General features: G+C 32.1%; 1 protein-coding gene across 6 annotated transcripts; it reads right to left on the bottom strand.

Moving 5' to 3' along the window:
* Positions 1–14,622: 14,622 nt before the first annotated feature.
* Positions 14,623–23,195, bottom strand: LOC100263780 (uncharacterized). Of its 6 annotated transcripts, none has more exons than XM_010662047.3 (11): positions 22,827–23,170; positions 22,478–22,734; positions 21,943–22,223; positions 20,465–20,598; positions 20,313–20,370; positions 20,069–20,203; positions 19,398–20,000; positions 19,170–19,313; positions 18,973–19,101; positions 17,026–17,067; positions 14,623–15,524 (listed from the first exon to the last, which is right to left on the bottom strand). In XM_010662047.3, the coding sequence occupies exons 3-11, from the start codon at positions 21,958–21,960 to the stop codon at positions 14,880–14,882; spliced, it is 1,908 nt and encodes a 635-aa protein (XP_010660349.1). In that variant the 5' UTR covers positions 21,961–22,223; positions 22,478–22,734; positions 22,827–23,170; the 3' UTR covers positions 14,623–14,879. The 6 variants fall into 6 exon arrangements, with proteins under 6 accessions (XP_010660349.1, XP_010660348.1, XP_010660346.1 ...); XM_010662046.3 differs by having other exon boundaries at positions 22,501–22,734; XM_010662044.3 differs by lacking the exon at positions 21,943–22,223 and having other exon boundaries at positions 22,501–22,734.
* Positions 23,196–26,022: the final 2,827 nt, after the last annotated feature.

The following is a 26,022-nucleotide window of genomic DNA, read 5'->3' as shown; positions in this document are numbered from 1 at the left end:
AGAAACCTATAAGAGAGTAATTTCAAGTATTTCAAAGTCTTTATAACTAAATGACAAAAGGTTTTACACTCTAGTTTTGCATGGTAAAAGCTACCATTTTGAGTCCATTTCAACAAAAAAAAAATTATTAAAAAATAGAAAAATAAGAAATAGATTTTAATTTAATAAATTAAAAAATTAATATAATTTATTTTTACAGGCAAATAAGTTCATGAATAATTCTATTCTATAATGTTTTCAGATCGTTGCAATTTTTTTTTTTTTTTTTTTTTAAAATACAACAACTCATTATCAAAGCTAAGAAGACATTTCTAATTTAAGGTTACAAAAAAAAAAAAAAATTATTGAACCATTATATATAAGAAATTGGTAATCAACCCAAGAAATTGGACTTTATTTAGTCAAAAAATTGCATTGTTAGTTTATGTTGTAATTTATCATACAGTTAGTGTTTTTTTATCGTAATGTTAGTGAATTTATGTTATAAATGTAATTAAAAATGTAGGCAAAACTGTGAACTATTATAATTAAAAATCTAATACAAGTCCACATAATGGAGATAAATAACTTATTACAAATAACTCCAAATACAAATACATCAAAGTACAATACAATTAAGCATTACATATATAATCCAAAACTTAATAGACATGAAGTAAGTGTATGATTAAGCAATTTTCAAACATAGAACAAAAAATAAAAGTAGTCCTACTACAATTACTTTCTGCATGAACTCAATTCTTGTTAAAATATGTTTAAAATCTTCATCTACGCCATACATTCTTCTTTGAACAACCTCTTCTGGTTCTTGGTAGGTGTTGCCATCACCATTTCCTTTCGGGAATGCCCATTTAAATAAATGACAGTCATCTCTAGTATTTGCATATTGACAACAATAATATAACCTATTTGGGTTATCCTTTGATTCAGAAATTCTAACAGCCACCCTCTGTCTGGGTGAACATTTACACATACAGTTATGATAAAGTAGATATTCACCATTTCTAGTATTACCTCTTATATTTCTAAATGAAGCACTTGAAGATGCCATGATGTAACCTGTATTTCAATGGAAAACAAGTTAAACAAATGTAATGAACATGTACAAAGTCAATAATGATCTTCAAAATAACATTAAAAACATGGTTACAAACCACCCTAAATAATGATAAGATCATAAGTCTAAAATAGTGGCATATGTAATACAAACATCTTTGTCATGACAATCAAGTAAATAAGTAAGTTCCAAAACAAATTCTTATAGATTCTAATTTCATAAACCACACATATCATCACAATTAAAATAAAATAAAAAGTAGCATGTCACCATACAAGCATAACACTAGAATCATGGAGCGGGTAATGGATTTTTGCATGAAGCTCGATTATGGCCTGCAACTTGACATCATGAACAGAAGATAAGCCTTTTTGAACTAAATTGAGACTCTATTCGACGGTGTCGAGGCCTTCCAGGTGGTCGTTTTGAGCATGGAGGTTTAAGTGAAGGATATAAGCGACCTTGAGCATCACGAACACATCCATCAGCATCAACTATAGGCATATTGTGATTTGGAATTGAATTGAAGTGTCCAGAATATATCAACTCTTGCATTGGAAGCTTGAAATATGAGTCAACATATTCATAAACATCTTGTTTCATCTGGCGTATTGCTGCACATGCATGCTCACAAGGTATTTCGGTCATTTGTCAAGCCTTACAAGTACATGTACGCTCTCTCAAATTCACGTCTACATATACTTTCATATTGAATAACTTAAACACACCACCAACATAGGGATATACAGGCACTGACCCACTCTTTATAATGTTTTCCAACAACTTTTCCTCAATCTTTGGGCCAATTGGAGCTTTCCAATTTTCTGTAAAACCCATATGATCACATGCTAGATGAGCAAACTTATCCATATGTGTCATTACTAAGTTGAAAATTATGTAATGACGTTCCTCCTTCAGCCAAGCATTGAATGATTCAACAAGATTAGTTGTCATCTTATCCCATCATTTTTTGGCAAACTTTGACATTGCTCTATGTTGTGGACTGTTCTCTTCAACCCACTTCGCTAGGTCACTGTTATATGTCTTTAATTTTTCCATGGCTACAACATAATCATCATCCAACCTAGCATACGCAACATTATCAAGTAGCAACAATGCATCCATTTTACATTTTTTTCCCTTCATACTATGTTTCGTCACATAGCTACTAAAATTCTCTTTCACATGATGATAACAATATGCATGATTTTCTACTCCAAAAAGTTGAGAAACACTACGAAGGATTGCTTGATGCCTATCTGATATTATGACTACCTCTTTATCTTGAAGTATGCCCTTCAATTTCTGCAAAAACCATAGCCAATCCTCATAGTTTTCTGAACTTACAACACCAAATGTAATTGGAAACATGCCATCATCAGCATCATAAGCTGTTGCAGAAAATAAAGAGCCCCTATACAGTCCACTCAAATGAGTGAGTCAATTGCAATAACAGGTCGACAACCCATTAAAAAACCTTGAATTGAAAAAGAATGTGCAATGAACAATTGCCAAAAATGCCCATCTTGTCTGCTATATTCAGCAATTGTCCCTGGATTAATGTCTACTAATCTCTGACATAACCATGACAACAACATATATGAGTTTTCTGGAAGACCATATATTCTCTCTTTTGCCATTTCTTTATATGTCCAAGCTTGCTTATAACTCAATGAAACACCATACCGACTCCTGAAGTCTTTGCAAATTTGACGGGGCAAATACTGAGGGGTTGCCCTTATTACTTGCTCTATGACACGAGCACCTCTCCTTCCCCGCATTGAAGGTTGGCTTGAACACTCAACATCTGCACAATGATTATGTACATCAATGAAGATGTTAACCTTCAAAATTTTGGTTGTGCCTACTGAATTAGCAGTTATTCTCCAAGGGCACCCATCCACTAAACAACACACAGATATTCGCTTTGGAGAGTTCTTTTTGAATTTGTATTGAAATCTACCAACTAATGACATCATATATAATGCATTTCTAAATTCATCTGCATTAGGAAAACTATGCCCACTCCCAATAATAGGTTGAGGACAAAGACTTAAATCATGTGGCATAACTTCAGTTTCTGCAAATCTAGACATGAAGCCTTGAGAAAGTCCTAAATTAGACTCATTGTTTGCTTGACATGATGCAACTGAATTGTGTGTTTCCTTCGTACTATTGTGACTGCATATTATAGCACACTCAGTTAATTAATATTAAAAGCACTTTGCATCATGGAGTTAATGACAACTAATACAAGATATATCACTTAAGAATAGTCATTTTGCACATTGACTATACCTCCTTCAACTTCTACTCTTCGAGTCTGTTTTAATACATAAATACGAGCATAATCATAACTATGGGATAACATCATATGCATGTCCTCATCATCATCCAACTGTTGAAGTGCAGATGGATCAAACTCAAGGGTGTAATGAAATGTATATCCATTTGAATTAATATCCAACCGTTCACATGCCTTTGAAACAAATTCAGCATATGACATCCTTTGTCCAATGTACATGCCTTTTTGTTGTCCAACCTTGTATTGTATTTGTTTATCCTCCTTAGGTACAATCTCCCCTCCTTCATGAAGGTAGCCATAAATGGAATTTTCCAAGTCCATTTACCAATTCAGAAGTACGTCTTATTTCACCGACAATCAAATCAATCTATTTCACAATATTACAATCAATGAAAATTTTACAACGAATACAAAATAAACAAATGAAAATTATAATCAATTGAGACATATTTTATATAATAAATAACAATATTTGTTGTATATTATACATGTTAGGGATATGCCAAAGAACCCATAATTGCCCAATTTCATAAGAAATTTGACATTTTCAAAATTTTACCTTATCGTAATGTATCGTAATGTTATTGTATTTGTATTGTAATTGTACTGTATTTTTATTATACCTCTATATTTTTATATAAAAAAAATTAATTTTATAATTTTTTTTTATCCATCATTGGATTATCATCAACAACTTCATGTATTGAAATTACAATAGTGTATTTTTGTTGTTGTTTTTTTTTTTTATAATTTTGGCTTGCAAGGATGCTTTATGATAGGAATACAACATGATAGCCTAGAAATGCCAATTCAATAAAAAATAATTCAATATTTTGTCATTTTGGCATATTGTAATGTATCATAATGTTAATGTTTTTTCATTGTAACTATATTGCATTTGTATTGTACTTATACTTTATAACTGAAATAATGGTTCTTTTACACAACCTTCAAACTACTAGGCATTCGACTCATCATACCAAAATAATACTTATACAAAAAGGTAACAAATTTATAACAAAAATATAGTGATCTTAACTCTTTAACAAATTCATAATAAAAGACAAAGTGGTCTCGTACAAAGGGGATTTCAGTTTTCAATGACAATCCAAATATGTTTATAAATACACAAACAAAGTGGTCCCAAACAAGCATGAAACAACTGAGAACATTTTTTCTTCAATCATGTCAAAAAGTCTTAACAACAAAACTAAAGTGCAAACCTTTTCAATGGAAATCAATAATAATCATATCAAACAACCCACCCAGAAAATAAATTAAAAATAAAAACACATCTTCAATATGACCTAAATAATATAAAAAAAAATTCAAAATAATAAATTTAACTAACATTTAAAAAAATGTAATTTCTTTCTCAAAACCTCATTCAATATTTCAGATCTAATATCTTACAACTACATTGTTAAAATTATTAACTTTTCCTTCATTCAATCTGATTTTTAAATTATTTATTTATTTTTCCATAAACTGACCTTTTTTTTTGTATTAAAAAAAAAAAAACTGACCTTTAATGGATTTCTTGCTAGATTCACAAAAAAAAAAAAAAAAACAAGTTTTGTGTAAACGGTTGCAAAGAATGACCTGAAGTGCTGGACCTTTTTCCTTTCCCCTTTTTCTTCTACAACACCGACAAGCTCCAGGTAGGTTAAAGAAAGGGAGAATAAACTCTTTTTTATTTTCTGTTGCTTTTCACTTTGCTTGTTTTTCACTTATTAAGGGTAGTATTGGCATTTAAACAAAATAAGATCTTTGGAGGAATTATCATAATTTTACCCTACCCTTTACAATAATTATCAAATTTACCCACCCTCATCGGTCATTTTTTTCCCCAGCCTACCCTTAAGGGTAATTCTCCCAAGAAAAAAATGAACAAACTTGGTCAACTAACGATGATTTTGATAGCAAAAAGGGCATTGATGCCAATGATGACGGACTAGTGCTCTCCATAGTGAAACAAAAAGAAGAACATAAAGAGAATAAAGAGCATGAGACAAAATGTGAGACAAGCCAAAAATGAGAAAATTAAAGTAAAAGAATGGGTTTTATAAGATGAATAAAGAATGTCAGGTGTCAAATTGTTGCATTGCCTGGCTGTTGATAGACTATATTAAGATTCTTAGTTCTTACACCATGTTGACACATGTCCTAAGGCGCAAGAACTCACCTTTTAAATTTTTTAAAAATCAATTAATTTGCTCCTCCATGATGCAAGGCGAATGAAAGTCAAAACTTTTCTTAGCTACCCTTCCTCGAGTAAAAGTTTGGTAGAAAATAACTAAGAAATAGGGGTATTATGGGTACCTAAGCAATAAGGTAGCCAAGTAGGCAACTTGCCCTAAACAATGTTAGTCCAAATGGTCCCATTTGACCAAAGACTATCTAAGTAGTAAGTTGTCATAAATAGATGGTTGTTACCTGTCATCAATGAGGTGACATTAAAAAATTAAATGCAAATATAAAAAGGGATCATAATGTCTAAAATGAGTTAAAAAAATTCATCCTATATAAGTGGAAAAGGGACAAGAATTGAAGAGGTGTAAAATTCTCCCCAAAAATTCACTCCATAATTCTCAAAGTTGACTTAAGAATCAAAGAGATTTGCCCGAAGCATACTCGGGGTTACTTTCTTTTAAGGTCATAAAATACAGGAGGCACTGAAAATATTGCTCGGAGAGTGATCACAATCTAGGACCAACAATTAGGTAAGTGTTCAAACTCTCTTAAATATTTGTATACTTTTTCTTTTTGTTGTAATCAAGCTAACAATTCTCTTGGCTTTGAATAATTAGTAGCACTAAAGCGAATACCAAAGGTTGTTCTAAATTCTGTTAGCATAAGGCCCTTAAAAACATGACATGATGTAACAAACATGTAGATGCTTATTATTTATTTTATAAAGTTCCAGTTTACTTTTATCTATTATGTTTCCATGCATTATACCTTGTAAACACTCTTATCGATATCTTTTGGTATGTGACTTGAGTACATTGGGAGTTATACAGAAGATCTAAGTCACAAGTTCCTTGCAATTAAATAGATGACTTGTTCATAGTCGATTAATAGGCTTAGGTAACCCATTAGAGACTGTAATGGGTGACCTCCCAATTGGAGGGATAACTAGTCTTAGCTATTAAGATGATTTTCCCATAGTGATTGTACTAGTGTATATGGTTACACATTAATAAGACCTATGGTGAGTCAAGACTTAAGGGTATTGAGAAAATAAAGACTAATATTAATTAGGAAAACACCAAAGAGGAGAGTGGAGAAGTGAATTGAGTTTTAAAAAATCTTTTTCAAACACAATAAATTCAAGCAAAAGAAACACAAATATAAGGAAATAGGGTTAGAGAGAGTAAATAGAAATTTTATAGTGGTTCAACACCCTTTACCTACGTCCACTCTCCTCAAACTCCTAACCGAGTGAGAGTTTCATTATTCTTGAAGCTTCAACCAAGCTTTCAATGCCTTTATACTTGGATTTCTACTCCAATGGGCTCTTACATAATCCCTTAAAGTCTCTACTCATTTAAAGCTATTAATTCTCTGAAAAACACTCAAAGTACAAATTGAAACCTCTTAACCTAGCTCAACAAATTTTCAAATACAACTCAAATGCTAGAAAGAATAACAAGAGTGCACTAAATAATATGCAAGTGGAGATTTAATGCACCAAGGAAAAAATGAGAGATTTTAGGTGAAGAACAAGTAGCTAAACAATTAAATGCAGGATTCTCATGCTCATAAATAAAATAGAACTCTCAATTTATAGGTTTCCAGCATCAGGAACCAAAATGTTAAAAAGTAGTCTTGACCAGTCGAGTTAGGGGTTGACTAGTTGACTAGTTGTTGGGTAATAAATGCATGATAGGTGACCATTCCTCGAATTGGCCTATATCAGACCTTGACCAAGCCTAGATTGGGAGAACCTACCCATCGACTAAGAATGCAAGACTATTGGAAGAGATAGAAGATTTTTTCATTTCTCGACCAACCCTTGACCGAGAAAGCATAATCGGTTGACCGATACCCTAACCGGTTGAACCAGTTGACCAGTTTCTTCACCGGTTCACCTATTTTGGCCTAAAAACCTTTTTTTTTTCTATTCCTTTCACTTTTAACACTTGGGAAAGGTCTTTAAGTCAATGAATATGTCAAATTTGAAACAATTTGCCTAAGATTCATATGTTAAAACTCGAGTTTTAATGGAAATTTAACTTTAATGCATAAACCAAGTTTTAAAATATGCATAAAAAGATATAAAAATCCTAAGTGCACTCATGCATTCATCATACATAGATTTCCTAAGATTAAAAGGTCTTTTATATGTCTTGATTTTGCATCCATTGGGTCATTTGATGAATTTCTCAGATATATTTTTTAATTTCCAAACTAAAACTTAAAATTCTTTGAATTCAAAAACAATTAGCAACTTAACCATGGTTTGTTACCATTAAAACATGATTAGAAAAACCATTGGGTTAATAGGTATCAAGTAGTCATGAATTCACCAAGCTACTTCATTATGCTGTCTCTCAACCTTGGGAAAATATTGAGTTTGTGCCAAAGTTAGTAATAGTTTTGACCTATGGGTGAGATCGTAAGTTATCATATATTTCTTTTAGATTAGATCACTGTTAAAGTTGGTAGTAATAAGTATTCTTGATAGAGACAACATGACATCTCATGGGATTAAGATAAAGTGTCCCTTTAAGTGATTTTAAGGAGGTGTGTTATGTAAACTGTGATCATAACAGTTCTTCAAGTGGAACTTGACATATACTATTTGAGAAGTAAGGCATATCAGTTGAACACACAGTCATCTGTAACTAAATGATTATAGAGGTAGTCTTAAAAGGTTGATAGCTTTCATTTTATTAGATTATGAACACTAGTTCATGAGGAGACTAAATGCAATAGATAGCAAATCACAAACCTAAGCACATAGTGTCTTGTTGTTTTTTATATAGAATATTAGAGTTTAGTTTATTCTTTATAGTGGGATATTGAATCAATTTCAAAATTAAATTATAAGGGAGTTAGTATTCCTACATGTCCCAATGGTCCCCGTTATCAGCATGAGTTATGAGGATTGAATGGACTCTAGGTTCACTTTTGTGCATAAGTGTGTTTTGGTAATTATGTAAGGTTGCACAAGGGTAAGTGAATAAGGTCTCTAAATTGAGCTAATTGGTTAATTATACACCCTATTGGGTTAATTAATCAATTAGCCTAATCCAAAGACCTTATTCACTTACTTTTATGCAACCTTGCATAATTACCAAAATACTCTTATGCATTATGACCCATTTTAGGTTAAATTAAGTGACCTAAGTCTAATTACTACTCAAAAAGAGCATATTTTAGATAATAATTCTCATGAGTTTCACATCTTTTGAGTAGTAATTATGCCTAAAACACTCAATTAACATGTTTTTGCCCTTGCAAGAGTTACTAAAAAGTTTTATGAAGTTTTGGAGTCATTTCAAAGTATGATTTTGATAAATTGGTGACAAAAGAGATGAATCAAATTGAAGAGAACAAATAAAGTTGATGAAGATCCAAATGCATGATGAAATAAGTAATGCAATTGGTTTGGACCGGGAATTAGAGGTGATTGAAGTGGATTCAAAAGAAAGAAATGACAAAAAGGAGTTGAAAAATTATATATTTCCATTTTGCATGATCATACGAAAATTTCGCACAGTCATGCGAAATGGACTAGAAGACATTTTTTTGCTGCAACTCAAAGGGAAATCTCAAAGCTGATTTCGTATGACCATGCGAAATTTGCGCACAATCATGCGAAATTTTCGCACAATCATTCGAAATGCTCTAGGAATGCAAAATTGGTGCTGATGCATTTTCCACTTCGTATAATCATGCGAAATTGTTGGAGCTCGTGCGAAATTACTGGATCTCGTGCGAAATGGGCATTTTATTACTAAACTCCAGATTTCTTGGTGAAGAAGCCTTCGGAAGACCTTTTAGATGATGTCAAGTGTCCACTTGACCTTGGCCTATAAATAGAAACTTGATTTACTCATTTGAAAGCTTTTTGACATTTCTAATTGTAGAATTTTCCAGATTTTCTCTCTCTAGAGAATTCTCTACTTTCCTTTATTTTCTCTCTTTTTCTCACTAACCAAACATGCCTTGTCATACCAAATCTCCAATCATGAGTGGCTAAATCTCGTTTGTCTCGGAGAAATGAGGATCTAGAGGCAAGATGTATGGTGAATTAGAGAAATGAGCTTGAATTGCAAAGGTAATTTGATCCAATTGATTGATTAATTGAATTTTGGGGATTTTTCTCTTCAAATTGTCTTGGATGACTTCTACAAAGCAAACTAGGTAGATTAATTAAAATTTTAAGGCTAGGTTTGATGAGATTGAATAATTGCATTGTGTGAATCATTGGAAGATAATTTAAGATGAATTGAATATATGATTTGAATTGATCTCTTAGATTAAATGACCTAATTTGAAGAGAAATTAGATCTAGATCTAAGCTAAATCAAAAATCGGTTTAGATGAAAATTTAAGTTTTTGATCTAACTTGATGAAAATTAGATCTCAACATCTATTCACCATGGAAATTGTTTTCTAGAAAATCCTAACTCCGAGAATTTCTTCTCCTATGAATTTTCTTCTATTTTACATTTCATTTTTCTTCTCAATTTTAGACCATTGTTACATTGATTTTTCACTATGAATTTTTAAATCAATTTCACTTGATCATAATCACTTCTTGTTCTCTCACTCAAGCCTTAATTACTGAGAATAATCCATCCTAGTGGATGACACCTAAAAACCACTATACTATGGTAGTTTGTACTAAAACCATTTTTGATCAGGCACAAGCTACTCTAGAATAGTGAATTAGGTTATAAATTTTGTTTTGATCCAATAAACGATGAAAAACCAAGCGATCAAAGCCCTTAATATGCTCAAGTCACTTAAGCCCATTAAAGAACCCTATAAATACCCCTTAAGAGTTAGGGTTTCCATAACTTTTTCTAGAAAATCATCTTCCACCTCCAAAGAAATAGGTATAACCTTCACTTTCTTTTCCATCCTCATCGGAAGTGTGTCAAGATCAAGGTTCGAGTCATCAGATGGAAAACTTTGGGTTTACAAGACTTTTACAACTTCGTTCTTCATCTTCATCGTGTGGATTCAATTCAGGAACATCTGAATCTAAGGTATGTGTTTTGCTAGTATTTTCTAAATTCGTTTTAAGTTTAAAACTGCATTTTTTTCTCCATTATGCATAGGATTTAGGAAAGCTTAAGATAGTTAAGCATGTTCCTAACCTGATCTAGGCTTGGGAAATGAAGAATCTAGGTTTTTCCCATCAAATTCATCCTAAGACCATGTTTTAACAACTTTCTCCATCTAATGATACTACTAGATAACCCTTCATTTGAGATGGAAAGAAGTCAATTCAATGTTCTCCTATTTTGGTGTTTAGATATAGTTAAAAAAACAAATTAGTTTGTTAGAACCAACTAAGTGAATCATACCCTTAAACTTTGAAAATTCAATTCAAGTGTAATAAACCCACAATATAGTTGATAGAAGATTAGGTTAACGAAAACCCAAAATATTGGGAAATGGAGTTGATAGGATTAGAGCAAGATTAATTTGGAAATATTGGTACTAAGAGTGGTTAAGTTGTAAGCTCCTTAGTTCAAGTAGATGCAAATGCTAGCAATGTTTGCAAATTTACTTTGATATCATTGAGATTGTTAAAACTCTACAAGTATGAACTTCAACCAATTATGTTTATTGCATGTCTTTGACTTCATATATGGACTCTTTAATTGACATTTGAAATTGATGAGTTGAAGTATCTATCCAACCAACTAGGAATGCTAAATTAATTTCCAACCTAGTATTGCTTCTTGTGTGCATGTGGTAGTAGGCATTAGGTTAATATAACTACTAATGATATAATATCATTTGATGAAGATGAAAAAAAAAAACAATATTTTGAAAATCGGACTAGATTGGCTAGTTCAACTATTGATCGATGATCTTTTTGGTCCAATTCCCTCCATTGAACCACTTAGCTATCAAATCGACCACGAACTCCCTGAACTGATGTTCGAACCAATGAACTGAGCAATTCTTCTTAAAGAATTAAAGGTTCAATGTCCCATTCTCTTTTTACCATTTAATAGATTTTTGGTAGAAACCCAATTGCCACCACCTATTTATTGTTTTTTTTTAGGCAAAAAGCCCATCCAAACAAGCCCATATTACCATATGTTGGGCTCTACCTCAAACCTACGAACATGTCTTTACCTTGGATGAAAAAAGCATTTAAAGGCCTCTTTACTCCTATCACCCTCCAAAGTGGAATTGATGATATTAGTTTAAAGAAAATCCCACCCACAAGGATTTGACATGGGCACCACTCGGTTGCACACTTTTTAATGCCAAGTACAACAAACAAAAGAAAATATATTATTTTAAAAAAAAAAATCATTATATTAAATAAAAATAATATATATTTTTTATAATTATAAAATTATTTAAAATTAAATAATTAATTTTTCTTTCATTTTCAATATATTCACATTTAAATATCATCATATTTCATTTAATAAAATTTAAAATATTAATACTTTTATACTTATGCATGATTTAATTTGATAATAATAAATATAAAAAATAAATATTATTAATTTTTAATTTATTTATACATATTTTATTTTTTTATAATTACTTTAAATTTTAATTAATTAATATTTATAACATCCCCAGTTCAACCATAGTTCAACTATTGATCCGACCATTGAACCATGAATCAATAACTTTTTTAATTCAATGACTTATTTGGTTTTTAAAATATTAGAGAAGAAAGGAATTACTAAAAATAAATAAATAGAAAATAGGACAATAAAGTGAAAGTAGAAGAAAGAGCACCTCATCTTCTATTTACATGACTTATTTGTGGTAAAAACCTTATGTAACTCAACTACTACAAAGAAGTTAACAACTTTCTTAAACCAATCAAACTTGGAATAATTAACAAAACAATCTCCTAACATTTAAATTTTAATGAAAAAAATTTAAACCCCAAATAATTATCAAAACAACTTCCTAACATTGAATTATTTAGATAAAACCAATAAATAGAATCATCTAAGAATGGATGAGGCCAACAAAACAAGGTAGGGTAAGGAAAAATCTTAGGAGAGGGAAAAAGGAAGGGAAGGGAAGGAAAGGAAAGTCAAGGTTTTGGGTAGGGCAGCTTGAGGTTGAAAAAGATGGACATGAAGGTAATTTTGCATACCCTTTTTAAAAAATACAATAAAAAGTAACATAAATAAATTTAGAACTCTCCCACTTCAAATAATTTTTTTAAACAAGTCAAAATTATTCTAAATTTTTAATAAAATCACTTTTTTAAAAGGAAGATGTTGCACACACCATCCCTAATAATTTTTTAAATTTTTAATTTTTAATTTTTATCATCTTATATGGTGGTGGTAGGTCAATTTCACATAAACAACAATTTCATTGCATATTTTTAAATTTTAATAAATTCATTTTATAATTTTTTTTTTATGAAAAACAAAATTAATGAGAGATACATGATGGTACCATATGCACAACCAATAGTTTCTTGGGTATGCTTATATAGCTCATAATTGAAAATGAAAAGAAGTATAACTAATAAGCATTAAATGTAAAAGTTTTTGCACTTAATAACTCTCCATTTACAATGTGGTTAAAGTTCAAAAGTTATAGCTTTAAAACAACTAAAATTATGTTTTATGCCAATTAAAATGAGATAAAATATATTATCTCATTTTTTGGTCTTTTGAAAAAATGACCTTAATAAATGATAACCAAGAATGAAAATATTGAGACATATCGATGATATATTGTGTATTAGATAAGATGAATACAATATATAGGTAAGATATATCAACTGATGAAAATATATCATCAATATATCGACGACACAACAAAAATCAACCTTTGATGAAAAAAATTGTTGAGATTTCAGAGATGTATTGGCAAAAAATCGGGAATATATCAAAGATGTCTAATGCCCAAACTTTTAATTTTTGTCCAATGGGCCAATGTTGAATCAACTTAACTAATTTATACATGATAACTTTTAAATCTTCTTTAATCGGCTAAAAGATAGATGAAGCCTAACAACTTAATAGATGTAAATTTTTAACTTTAATACAATGGAACGAATGCAAACTTAGGCCCAACCCGCCCATCTATTGTGACCAGATATCGTATGAGATAGCACCATAAATAGAGACTATAAAGCTTTGCAATCTCTCAAAATTTTGATGTGATATTATGTTCTTATTAAGACAAAATGAAAAAAAAAAAAAATTCCAATACAAGATAAGGACTTGAATTCAAGTGTTTAGGTTTAAAGCAAATGACTTCTACCATTAAGCTAAACTTATTTAATAATATATATATATATATATATATATATATATATATATATATATATATATATATATATATGCTTAAAATTGTTTATATATATAATTATTGTACATATATTTTTATATATTATAATCTATTTTATAAATTAATTAAAATAAAATTATTATAAATGAATTAATTTTAATTATTTTATAATATATTTCATATACTAATTAAATATAAGACAAATATAAAATCATAAATAAAATTATCAATATTTTTAAATAAAAATATTTATATCAAAATATCCATAAATATTTTTTCGATATATCTGCAAAATTCAAGTACTAATATTTTCATAATTACCAATATTTTCATTTTGAATATAACAATGTCAAGAGTCATGTGTAAGGTTTATCCATATTCAATGCAATGCAACCTAACATGAAACGTGGTACTTAAATGGTAAATGTTTTATGTCTGTATCCAAGACACCATGACAATTGTTAAATCGATTTGATTGAATAAATTTGGGGCATTCCTTGCCTCAGGAGTCAAGCCATTGCCACCCAAAACTGTCATTCAACCGCTTCCTCTAACCATGATGCAGTAAGCCATTTTGGGAACCTGAAAACTAGGGACTTGAGAAGCTGAGACAAATCCACACTCATTGAGAATGAACAGCAGCACGCTTTCTCAGTAAATCAACAAGTTTCATGCACCCTTATCCATTAGAGAGCATGCACTTCATATCATCTGGATATATCTATTGGGTCTTTTCAATTGCTTTTGATGGGCAGAGTTTAAAATGGGATGGACTTCACAATCAGGAGGCAATGGTTCATAATGTACATTTATTTCCAAAATGGAGAATGAGAGAAAAGGACAACATGCAAGAAATTTTGTTGAATTTCATGTACAAGAAAGAGGGAGAGAGAGCAGGACAAACATGCATGAATTCCATATACAAGAGAACACTATTGTACACTAGATGCTTAATGAAATGGGTAAGAAATGCACCAACTTCTATTGAATTCCATGTGGAAGAGAATTCCATTATTGGTCAAATTGTACCCCAAATGCTCATGAAATGGCCAAGCCAAGGGCAGGGCAATCGGCACCAAGTTCTGTTGAATTCCATATACAAACCTCTACATTGAGCTGCCGTGAAGAATTGAGGAACCGAAATGGAATTAGAAGGAAATCCACTGGAGGAAAGCCCTCCACTCGACCCGGGAAATTCTGTGTAAATGATTTTAGTCGAAGAGAGCTGATTCCTCTTCCTGATACTAAATCATACAAGAACGTCTCCTTTGATGAACTTGGCTTAATGCAAGTTATCATGATTGTATTTCCAATTGCTTCAATCCCCTTGTTGAGAAGAAAAAGAATACCATCCTCCTCTGCTTGAAGAACAAGGAATGGCTCATTCATGCCCAAGGATATGGCTTGAGGGCAATTGTATCTGAAACGCCTTCCAGAATCCCAATGTTTACTGCTGAAGTGTAATGACAACTGTTCAGATGAGCCAACAAAGTCGCACTCTAGAAGAGGGCATGTGCATGGTGCATAGCTGCAAGTCTCTTCATGTTCACTTTTCTTCATGTAATCCAATGTTTCTTTGCACCCATATTCTTTGTTCTGGCATGCTTTTCTCACTGATTCCACAACCACTTCAATGTCTCCACATACTACATTCTTATCCCCAAGATAAATTGGCAAATTTGCCTGCATTAACATAGCAACCTAATAATTTAGCATGAATGACTTGGAAAGACATGTTAGATGCCAGGTAGGGGGTAAAAGCACCAAATTCTACTGGTTGATCAAGGAAAGTACCAAATCAACTAAGCATAATAGGATTTCTTACCTTTATAGATTATCAGCAAGTCTTACTTTTTAATGCTTATCTTTTAGGCTTTATCATTTTATTTGATCAAAAGTTATTATATCGGGATGGATTTTCTCTTTTCCCACAAAGTTTAACACCTTTATTAGGACGATGGTAAACTAAAAGTTTCTCTAATAAAAATCTAGTACAAAGTGCTGCTAGTATTGTCACTTGTCCATTTTATAAGGACTCATGACACTAACAGAATCCTGTGAGGGGGTGAAGAGAGATTGCAATCCAATTTTCTAAGTATGGGGCAAAGGAAATCATAAAGTGATGCCTTTTTGGAAAGAATACCAAGTTTTGAGACAAAACCTTTATGAAATAGTCAATAAGACGAACTAAGGACAAAAAGGATGTCCAAATAGGTGAAAAAAGAGCAATTCAAAAACAAGTCCAGAATATATTAACAACAAAACAATTTATTTAGCCACTAAAAACCAATATAGGCTAGTACTGTGGCAGACAAGTCCTCTGGGACACCTTCCATAAGGGAAAAAGTGATATACTGAATTGTTTATACAAGTAAGAGTATATTTTCCCAAAATTAAAATAAACCAACTTCCAGTAACATTTTTTATCAAGAGACAAAAACTAACTTCTAACCAAAATAAAAACTAAATAAATAAAGGAGACAATATATAGTTCTAAATGCCTTTTGAAAACATTTCTAAAGAGCATCAGTTACTTATCCAATTTTCTATAATAGACATCATGATAGCACCTATGGAGGAATCTTTGATCATGTTATATATACTTAGAGCATGGGGCACAGACTATTTGTATGCGGGCATAATACCATACAACTTCATTGAAAAGTGAGAAGAGATGAAGAGGGAGTTGTAGGAGAGTAGAGATATATGGATATCTAGGAATTTTGTGAAAGTTCTGCAGACACATGGAGTTTAATCAAGACATTAGATTTGTAGGGCAACTGATTTTAGTGGAAATCTTTGAGAAACAGAGATTAAAGCTAGTGCTTATTATAATAGTACAAATTAACTACATGTTTTATCTCGTTCATCATTCCAGTGTTCATTTGTAATTACTCTCCAATTCCTTTCATAATTGTTTTGAATTTTTTCCATGGTATATTGCATATCAGCATATAAGATAATAACAAGTTGTATCATCAAAATCTAAATGCTCAGACTCACAGATAGAGTGATTCATGCAAGCATGCAATGTCTTCAAGGAAAAGGTTTCATGTCCCCATTATTTGAGTTTAATAGAAAGATAGTGGTTCATAGGATACCCCCAACACACCTTCAGGTGACTTACAAGGAAGGAAAACGAAATTACCAATAATATATAAAGAAAAGAATGACAATTTACTACCTCATCCATAATGATTTCTCCATTCATTTGATCTCTCTCAACCTATAAAGCAGACAACCAAAAGTAAGTATAGTACATTCAATGGATATAAAAGCAGTATTCATTACTATTAGCAATTACCTTTGTTGCAATTAAAGATCAAAGTAGATATGCAAATTTTCTTAAGTTAAAAAATTCAAGCTCATGTGGAGATTTAAGCCTAGGTTTGCAACTTTTCAACCTACCCAAATGCACAGTCAAATTCCAACAGGCTTAACTATTTCATTCACATCAGGCAGCTAGATTTCAACAGGTGCAATTCTACTAGTCAATGTTCCCTTTAAGCAGTGACCCCATAATCCAATGAGTCCAAGTAGAAAATCATCAGTTAATTTTAACTGAAATGGGTGAGTTTTTTGTGTGATATGCATACTCCTTTTTTTCAAAACATCCTAGACCATTGAAATATTTGAATGAGATTAAAAGGCAGATCATCAAGTCTACATGAAATTTAGTACATTTGATCTTAGTTGATAAAATCAGATAGCTCCCGGTCGTTGCATAGTGCCAATATGGCATAAATAGAGAGGTGTTTATATTTGAGGTTTAGGAGATATAATAGGAAAGGGTTAGAGGGAGGAGTTGGGTCCAGGTCTAAGAGAGAGGAGAATATTTAGTTGAAATTAAAAAAGGGTTGGAAAAAACAGGGGAGGGATAAAAACATTATATGTATGCATGGTGCAAATGTGTGTGTGTGTGTGCAAGTGTGTGTGTGTGCAAATGTGTATGTGTATGTGTGTGAGTGTGTGTGTGTGTGTGTGTGAGAGAGAGAGAGGAGAGCAAATCGGAGATAAAGATAGTGAGGTTGACTCATTTCTCTTTGTCCTCACATGCTTGCACACATTAAACCCTAGCTTTCAACTTGAGCATGCATATTTTTCATTTTTTTCTTGTATGGTGCATTGTACCATATTGTGTTCTTCTTTACATATTCAGAAATAAACAATTAAATTTATACATATATAAGATATATGCATAAGCATGAAGTAGAGAAAACATACAACCAATACACCAAAAACAAACTATTATTATATAAAAATATGTAGTTACTTGTATAAAGTATATAATGGAGACTCAAGCAAGGAAAAACTTTTCCATGACCCAAAATGGAGGAAATGTGAGAGTGTAGAACAAAATTTTATATTTCCTTTTCATGCAAAAGAAACCCCTTACACGAGGAATGATCTAAATTGGGGAAATATTCTCCTAACGCAAATGTACAGAAAGCCAAGAGAAGAAGCACCAATTTTGGCCCTAGTATGATTTTTTTACTTTCACACTTTCTATTTTTCTTAATTCAAGTGTTTTCATCTTAAAAAATGTGTCATAAAACTGAATCCAATATGATGGATAGTTAAATCCTATTCAAAAAACTCATCCCACTGATGTAGCAACCAACCCAGTACATTTAGTGAGAAAAATATCAAATGTAACGCTACAACAAGGCACATGAAATTTATACCAAGAGCAAAATTCTTTTTTCATTCTTTAAACAAACAAAAATTTCTTGGAAGGACATATTATGGAACAACAAGAGGATAAATCACAGCCCTCAACATGAGGCAGTTGGTTATAAATGCCATGGTGATTTTTTCCAGGTTTGGAATCACAAGGAAATGAGGTTTGAAACCGGCAATGTAATATTATACACAGGAAAGGTGCAAGCACCATTCTTCCTCACTACAGCTGTATGGGATCTAAGGTTGGTTCAGGCTAGAGGAGATACATATGAAAGCAGAGGATGAAGGCTCCAAGATATGTTGTGCTAAGGTGCTGTTTCTTGCAAGGGGCAAATAGTGACCAAGTCACCAAAGACCCAAACTTCTGCCTAACTATATTAGCTTTGCATCAAGGGCCTATAAGTAATTGCCAATTACCATATGAAGGATAGGGAAAAGAGGGGATTACCTGGTTCCCCTCATGTCCAAGGGCAGGACCATGCTCAGAGCTAGTACCCATTCTGCCTGATGGCAGACAATCTAGTTGGGCTCTGCATCTGGATGATTCAGTCCCTAGGCAACTCTCCTTGTAAAGCACCTGCACAGGAGAAGCATGACAAATCCATGCATATTTTATAGTGTCACCCATTGAAAATGTAACTATACCTCTCCAAAACCATAACCACCAAGCTCTCTTTCTCGTTTTTCTCTCTCAGTAATCTCTTCCTCTCCCCATGATGACAAGCATGGACCAAGACCAGGCACCAATGAACCAGGTCGTTCCACAGAAACAGTCTCATAGTAAAAAAGCTGTAAAGGAACTAAATAGGTCAGACAATTTACAATGTTCCCCAAAATATTAAATAAATATATGCCCCAAAGCAGTGCATTTACCTGGAGAAACAAAAGACAGCCACCAACTGCACGTTGTTTGCCTTGATGAAAGCGAGATACCTCTCGAACTAGCCGGTCAAGCAAAAATTTTCCCCAGTTGTATTGATGGATGGTATCCATATTTGTCAAGAAATGGAGGAATGAAGGACTAACATCTAGTCTTGCTGTAGGGCACAACACAGTGCCCAATGCATAAAGGATAAATGATCTCTTAAATTCCTCTCCTGCTTCTGGAGCCGCCAATCGCTCCTCGAGAAGACGTACAGAAATCCCATGATTTGTAGCATTATAACTATTACGTAATTCTACAATTAGGTCGTCAGGGCCTGAATTAACCACATCCTTCCCACTAGCTGCTAACCCCATCACCAGCTCCACATCCTTTGGGGATAAAGGAATGCGCTCACCACAAATCTCCAAGCTGCGTCTTGCCGTGTTGAACCTCTCCAATAACCAAAGGCACAAACTGCGGCGAAGGGTCCTGCATCTGAGGCCAAGGAGGCTTCCAAATCCCATGCTTCTCACTGCAGCCTTTTGATCAGGTGTGAGGCGTTGTAAGACATTGAATAGCCGTCCAGGAGAGCACCTTGTGACAAGGTTAGTCTGCATCATTTAGGTTGGAAGATTCATATGACATACAAATAAATGGCAATCATTAAAATATAAGCTACCTGTTTTCTAGGTTTGGGGGCACGGGCGGGAGCTGTTGTCAAGTAGTTATCCCACACTTCACGGGAACGCTTAGTGTATTTTGCTTTCTCCTCAAGGCTCATAGATTTCCAAGCATCTGAGGCAGCCTTTGTGGCCTGAAATGGACAAACTCATTATTTTGATTACTGTATTTAACCACTCATTACAAAGGAAAAAAGAAAGCTTTAAAGTTAATATAAGAAAAAGGGTAATTAAGATGCTTACAGCTTTAAGGCCTGAAGACTCAGGATGGGAAGCACTATACTCCCTAATAAACTCCCGGCTACAAAAATTGACTCCTACATTAGCAAAACAAAAAAGACAAAGAGGCACATACTTACACATGAGAGATCATACTTTGAAGAAACTATGATCACCTAAAATACACCCAAGAACATGCAGGACGAGGTGTTGCAACTTGCTTCTTCTTCTTCTTTTTCTTCTTCCCTTCCAAGGCAATAAGTTCTTCTAACTTTCTTTTTCCCATCATGGAATCATTTTCACTTGGTACCTTAAAATTCAGATTAAAGAGATATGTTTCAGTTCTTTCAGATAGTATTTTTTTCCTTTTTCTATCAGAACGAATAGTTACTTATTTACAAGCAAAAGAATACTTCATCCTTCCCAATTTTCTTAAAGATCAAACTTCAAATAGAAACAATGACCAATACAAGATAGTTTGTCCTAAGAATGAAACATTTAGGCACATATGAATTGACTAAATTTTAAACCTTTGGAATGAAGCCCTCAGAATGTCCATACGCATGTTATAAGTTGTGCTTGCAATAGGATTTACATCATTCCTTTAATGTTCCAATGTATGCTGATCTCAGTTATAAGCATTTTTGAGTGGCAGTTGATGTTCATGAGGATTATACCACATTCTGCAGTGCCAGATATGAAAAGGCTTTATGCATTATCCTGCTCTAGGTAGTTGCCATTCATTTCATAATAGGTACAGGTACAGTTCTAATTATCCATCTTTCATAGTGAAAATAGGTTCACCGCTTGGACAAGTTAGAAATGAATTTAAAGTTAGGGAACACACATGAGCTTGAACCACAAAATTTAACTTTGATAAACAATGTTAAAGATGGTTGTCAAGACTTAATCCTAAGTTTCCAAATGCCTTCTATAAGACTCTCAAACTTATACTAGGTTTGACTTAAGTCAGTTACAGGCTGTACACCATGCTCTTTGAGGTTGCACTTTCTGTTCTTCCAGGTTGCATTACGTTATATGTAATGTATACCATTTGCAGATATTGGCAGCAATTTAATAATTCCAAATCACACCATTTCCACATACAGAAAAACTACTGTCCCAAGTTAATTTTGAATTCAAAGCAGAAAAAGCCAATAAAAAGGTACAAAGACTAACAAGAACAAAAGCATGGTTTAATTATAGTAGTTAAAGTTAAAAAATTATGTAGTGGAAGTAGTGGCTAAGAGGTAGACATACAACATGGAGGATACATCAATGCAGTTGCTAAATATTGAATCATTACATTATACATTGTACTTGATGCTATTCTAAGCAGTAGTGCTATTTGGTTACCAATTGAGGTCTGTATAACAAAGTAGTTTTTCCAGGCTATATCATCCATCATTCTAATTTCTAAGATATACATCATGGTGATTTGGTTGATACACGCATTTCTCAAGAGCACTTCATTAAACATGTGTCCAATATTCTCTGACTGCAGCAGTAATTCATTAGTATTTAACACAGGTAAATTAAGGAGTGATGGTTGAAGGATAACAAATTAAATGACTAACATGTGGGAATATGGTAATTCTATCATTAATAAATGACTCTAAAATTGATGAATGCATGTAAGTCTGTACAAGCATACCATGTCCCATGTCAGCATATCTTAGCAACACATATATTGCTATCTTATATTGCTCAACAAGGTACACCATGAACTTCAAAGCAACACCAAATGATCATTTGCATTAATTCCCATCATCTTCAAGTAAATAGTCACAGTGTGCTCCAAGTTTTTACAGATTAGACAGCAAGCTTTGTCTAAGCAGTAAGCCAACTCCACTCTAGGACCTCGTCTTTTCCTAAGAACAATCCTCCTCGGTGACGGCGTGTTCAACATAGGAATGCTCTTTTGTGTTAAATCCCCTGGCAGTCAAGATAATATCAATGCTACTAATACTGAGCTTATTAAACAGTCAGAAACCATGCTAAGCACTTCTCTAAATGATTAATTAAGTGAATATTCGTGCTTTTTTGAGTAGTACCTAATGCTATTCAAGGTTGTCCCTCACATTTTGGCTCAAAACCTACTAACTCTAATCTACAAGGTTACACTAATTGCGATGACAAGAGAAAGAGTGGTGTTATTGAAAGTGATGCCATACAATTGTCAAGCATACCCACAGGCTTCTCTGGGTTGTACCTTCTGCTGTTCAATATTGTACATCCTTATTTTCCCACAAACCCCTAATGCTCTTCTGGGTTTAAATCTCTCGTCTTTCAAAACAGCAACACCACTGCCTCTCAATTCAGACACCAACTCATTCAACCAGGCACACAGCCTCCCTAAGAGAGGCTTAGCTGGTTCAAATCATGCTCTTTTGGGAAGTCCCCCACAATGTTTTTAGGTTCATACACCCCTTTTCCCAGAAACCATCTGGGTGATAAACAAATTAGCACAAAAAACAATCAAAGAAAGTGGAAAAACATGAATTAATGAACGGATTGGTAAGGGTTCGGGAGGCAAACCATGACAGTGTAGGAATGGTAGAACTTGAGATTGAGATCCAGCAACCAATTAGAGGGATTTTAGAAAATGGGTACCCAGCAATCAGAAAAGGGAAGGGGAAGAATGCGAGGCTCTGCGATGAGCGTACGTGTTTCGTCTTCGTCGTCCTCGTCTGTCGTCTTCGTCGTCCTCGTCTGTCGTCTTCTGTCGCAGCTTTTTGTGTTATGTGGTGTTGTACTTTCCTCCAATTTTAAAATTTGAGTCGCAAAAATGCCGTTTTTTAATTACACTCTCAATAGCCTTATTGTTCGAATTTCACTACTAATTTGTCGGTCTTCAACTTGCAGGTTGATCGGGTTAATGGCTAATCCCAATATAATCTGAATTAAGAAACAATCAATGAAAGATCAACTAAACTCGACTTCTGATCAGAGGTGCTGAATTAAAGCCCAATTCATTTTTTTTTTAATTCTAGTAATCGAATTAGTTAAATTAAATTTTAGTTGAACTAGGGTTAATTAAATTGATTAGGTTACAAGATTCAAAATTTATTTATAATGATTTTTAAAAAACCTTTTTTTTTGTATTTATACTAAAATTAAAATAGTAAATAAGATAAAAAATTTAAATAATAATAAAAAAGTATAAATAAATTTACATACTTTTTCTAAAAAATAAAAATATATATAATATAATTATAATTTTATTTTTAAAAAAAATAAATAGATAAATTTATTATACATAATAAACATTATAAATATTATAAAAAATATTAAATCAGATTCATATTAGGTTCAAGTTATTCGAAACTTGCCTTAAACTCAACCCAAATTGAACTTAATTGAAAAATTTTAAGTTCAACCTGAGTATTAAAAATGTTTGTCGGTTGAATTCGAGTTGAATGGGTTGAATCAAACCAACCCACCCAAATTGTCACCCTTACCATTTTGGAACATGATACTAGTGAAGCTGATAATTATAAACACTTCACTCATTTCAAAATATTTTAAACGCAGTTGTCCCTTTTAATTGCATTCAAACATTGAAAGCCATGTCAATGTGAAAGAATATTAAAATAATTATAAATTAGTTCCTAACTTATTTATAAATGAAACAAAATTAAATATTAATTTGACAAGTTGTAATTATTATAAGCCCCAATATCTCAATCATTCTCATCTTTTGTATGGATTATTTTTCATATTCATCTTCTTCGTGTTATTACTTCTTACGTGCCAAACTCATAGGAAATTCAAAGTTTTATCTTATTTTAATATTTATTTATTTTATTTTTGTTATTTTGTGTCTTTATATATTGAGTGGAATTGTTAAAAGTCTTAATATTAGGGTCTTTGTCTTCTTCATGTTGGTTTTCTTTATTATAATTTGTGTTTAATTTTGTATGCTTCAATAGAATATATCATATTCTCCTCCATAAAATGTGAATAGGAATGCCAACATACTGAGATCAATTCCTGCCACTCTCATCTAACCCACTCTAATTATTTAAATCTATTCACATCTTTGTCTAAATTTTTTTTTTTTTAAAAAAAAAAAGTTTTATAGGCAACAATGTAGGTCAAAACAGGTAGGCTAATTTCCCATATTTGACTTGCCCCACTCTATTTAATTTACATAATTAATTTTCAAGTCTTTTATGTGTTAGAAAGAGGAAAATAGAAATAATTAATTAAATCATTTATATATATAGGATGATAGATGCATCAATGACGATAGATGCATTCGCCATAGTTTTAGCATTATGGCAAACCCGTGTCAAATATATAGCAAATTTGGGCACTCTGACCAAAACAAATCATATTTCGGCTATTACTTTCTCTATTACTATGTTCTCATATACAAGAATACCCCAGTTAGTCGGCTTTTGTAGCAAATTTTATTTGTTCTTTGTCACTTTGAGTTGTGGGGCTTACTTCCTAGCCCCAATGGGAGTAGTGACTAGTGTTATAGGTTGTTGAACGACTAGAAGGTTGCCACAAGTCATTTTGGGAGACCGAAGGTAGGGCAGTTCTCCATGCATCAGACACATAGCTTACCGAATCAGTTGCAACGCAGATGGGAATATGTGTTATGAAAGATAGGGTCGAGTATATATATATCGAAGTTTTGCCTTGGGCTCTTGGATTTCTTTGTCACGTCACCTAAAGGAAGTCAAGTAGAGGAATGTCCAAACCTGTCATGCAACCCAACCTAGGTTTAGAATATAATTCCTAGAAATACACCTCCAAATCATTTATGTTTATTTCAAACTTGTCTTATTAAGGACAAGATGGATCACTAAAATTACTTGATCCCATTTCCATCCTAGATTTTATCCTTGTTTCTTTGCTTCAAGCATTTTAAATTCTTCGAGGAATTATTTGTTTCAAACAATTTAAATCCTTTTAGAACTACAACAATGTAAGATTTAGTCACTTTTTTTTTGTCTGTGACTACAATTTCGTTATTAATTATGAATCTTATGCTATGAAAGAGGGATTTTTTTATAGAATATTTTATTATGAAGTTTTTTTTACAAAACTATTTTTTGACATTACACAATTGGTGCAAGAATTGACGTGTCATATGGTGGGAAATTTTTTTATGACGAAAAACATATATTTGTGATAAAATTATTTATCACTAATTTTTAATTTTTAATAATGAATATGTATTTTACACTAATGATGAAATACACATTTTTTATGAAAATTGTGTCACTAATATTCAACTTCCAGTGATGAATATTTTTCGTTACCAAATCATCAATCATTTTTTAGAATTTACTATTTATAACTATTATTATGTGATAATACTATTGTATTAAAAAAATAAAATTTTAAATTAAAAACTCATTTTTTGTGACAAATTACTTTGTCATCAAAGTATTTATATTTTTTTTGTGACGACGGTGATTAATGATAAAAAAAAATAGTAATACTTTTACATTTCTCTAGACACATTTTAGAACAATAACATTTGTTATCTAGCACTAATAAAAGATAAAACTTATAAAAATTTAAAAATTGATTTCTCATTTTTTGACATAAACAATTTTATTTTTAAATTTAAAATTTTATTTTCTTTAGCATTCTGTTAAAGATAATAATATTTGTATGGAAATAAGAATTGATAATTTTATGAAGTTTGATTTGAAATCTTTAATTTTTTTTTCTCAACCTTTTATTATTTTATTAATATGATTATGAAAAATAA

This window comes from Vitis vinifera, chromosome 14 (genome assembly GCF_030704535.1).
Source record: "Vitis vinifera cultivar Pinot Noir 40024 chromosome 14, ASM3070453v1".
Lineage (NCBI taxonomy): Eukaryota > Viridiplantae > Streptophyta > Magnoliopsida > Vitales > Vitaceae > Vitis > Vitis vinifera.
The sequence above is the reverse complement of the archived record's forward strand: the minus strand, read 5'-3'. Positions and strand labels throughout refer to the sequence as shown.

Bases quoted from the DNA above. Each gene is read 5' to 3' on its own strand.
- LOC100263780 (XM_010662044.3), bottom strand. From the start codon at position 22,524: ATGTACAATATTGAACAGCAGAAG. The intron at 20,001-20,068 runs GTAGCTTATATT...TAAATGATGCAG, and splicing joins CCCCCAAACCTAGAAAACAG to ACTAACCTTGTCACAAGGTG. The intron at 19,314-19,397 runs GTAAATGCACTG...GTTCCTTTACAG, and splicing joins GCTGTCTTTTGTTTCTCCAG to CTTTTTTACTATGAGACTGT.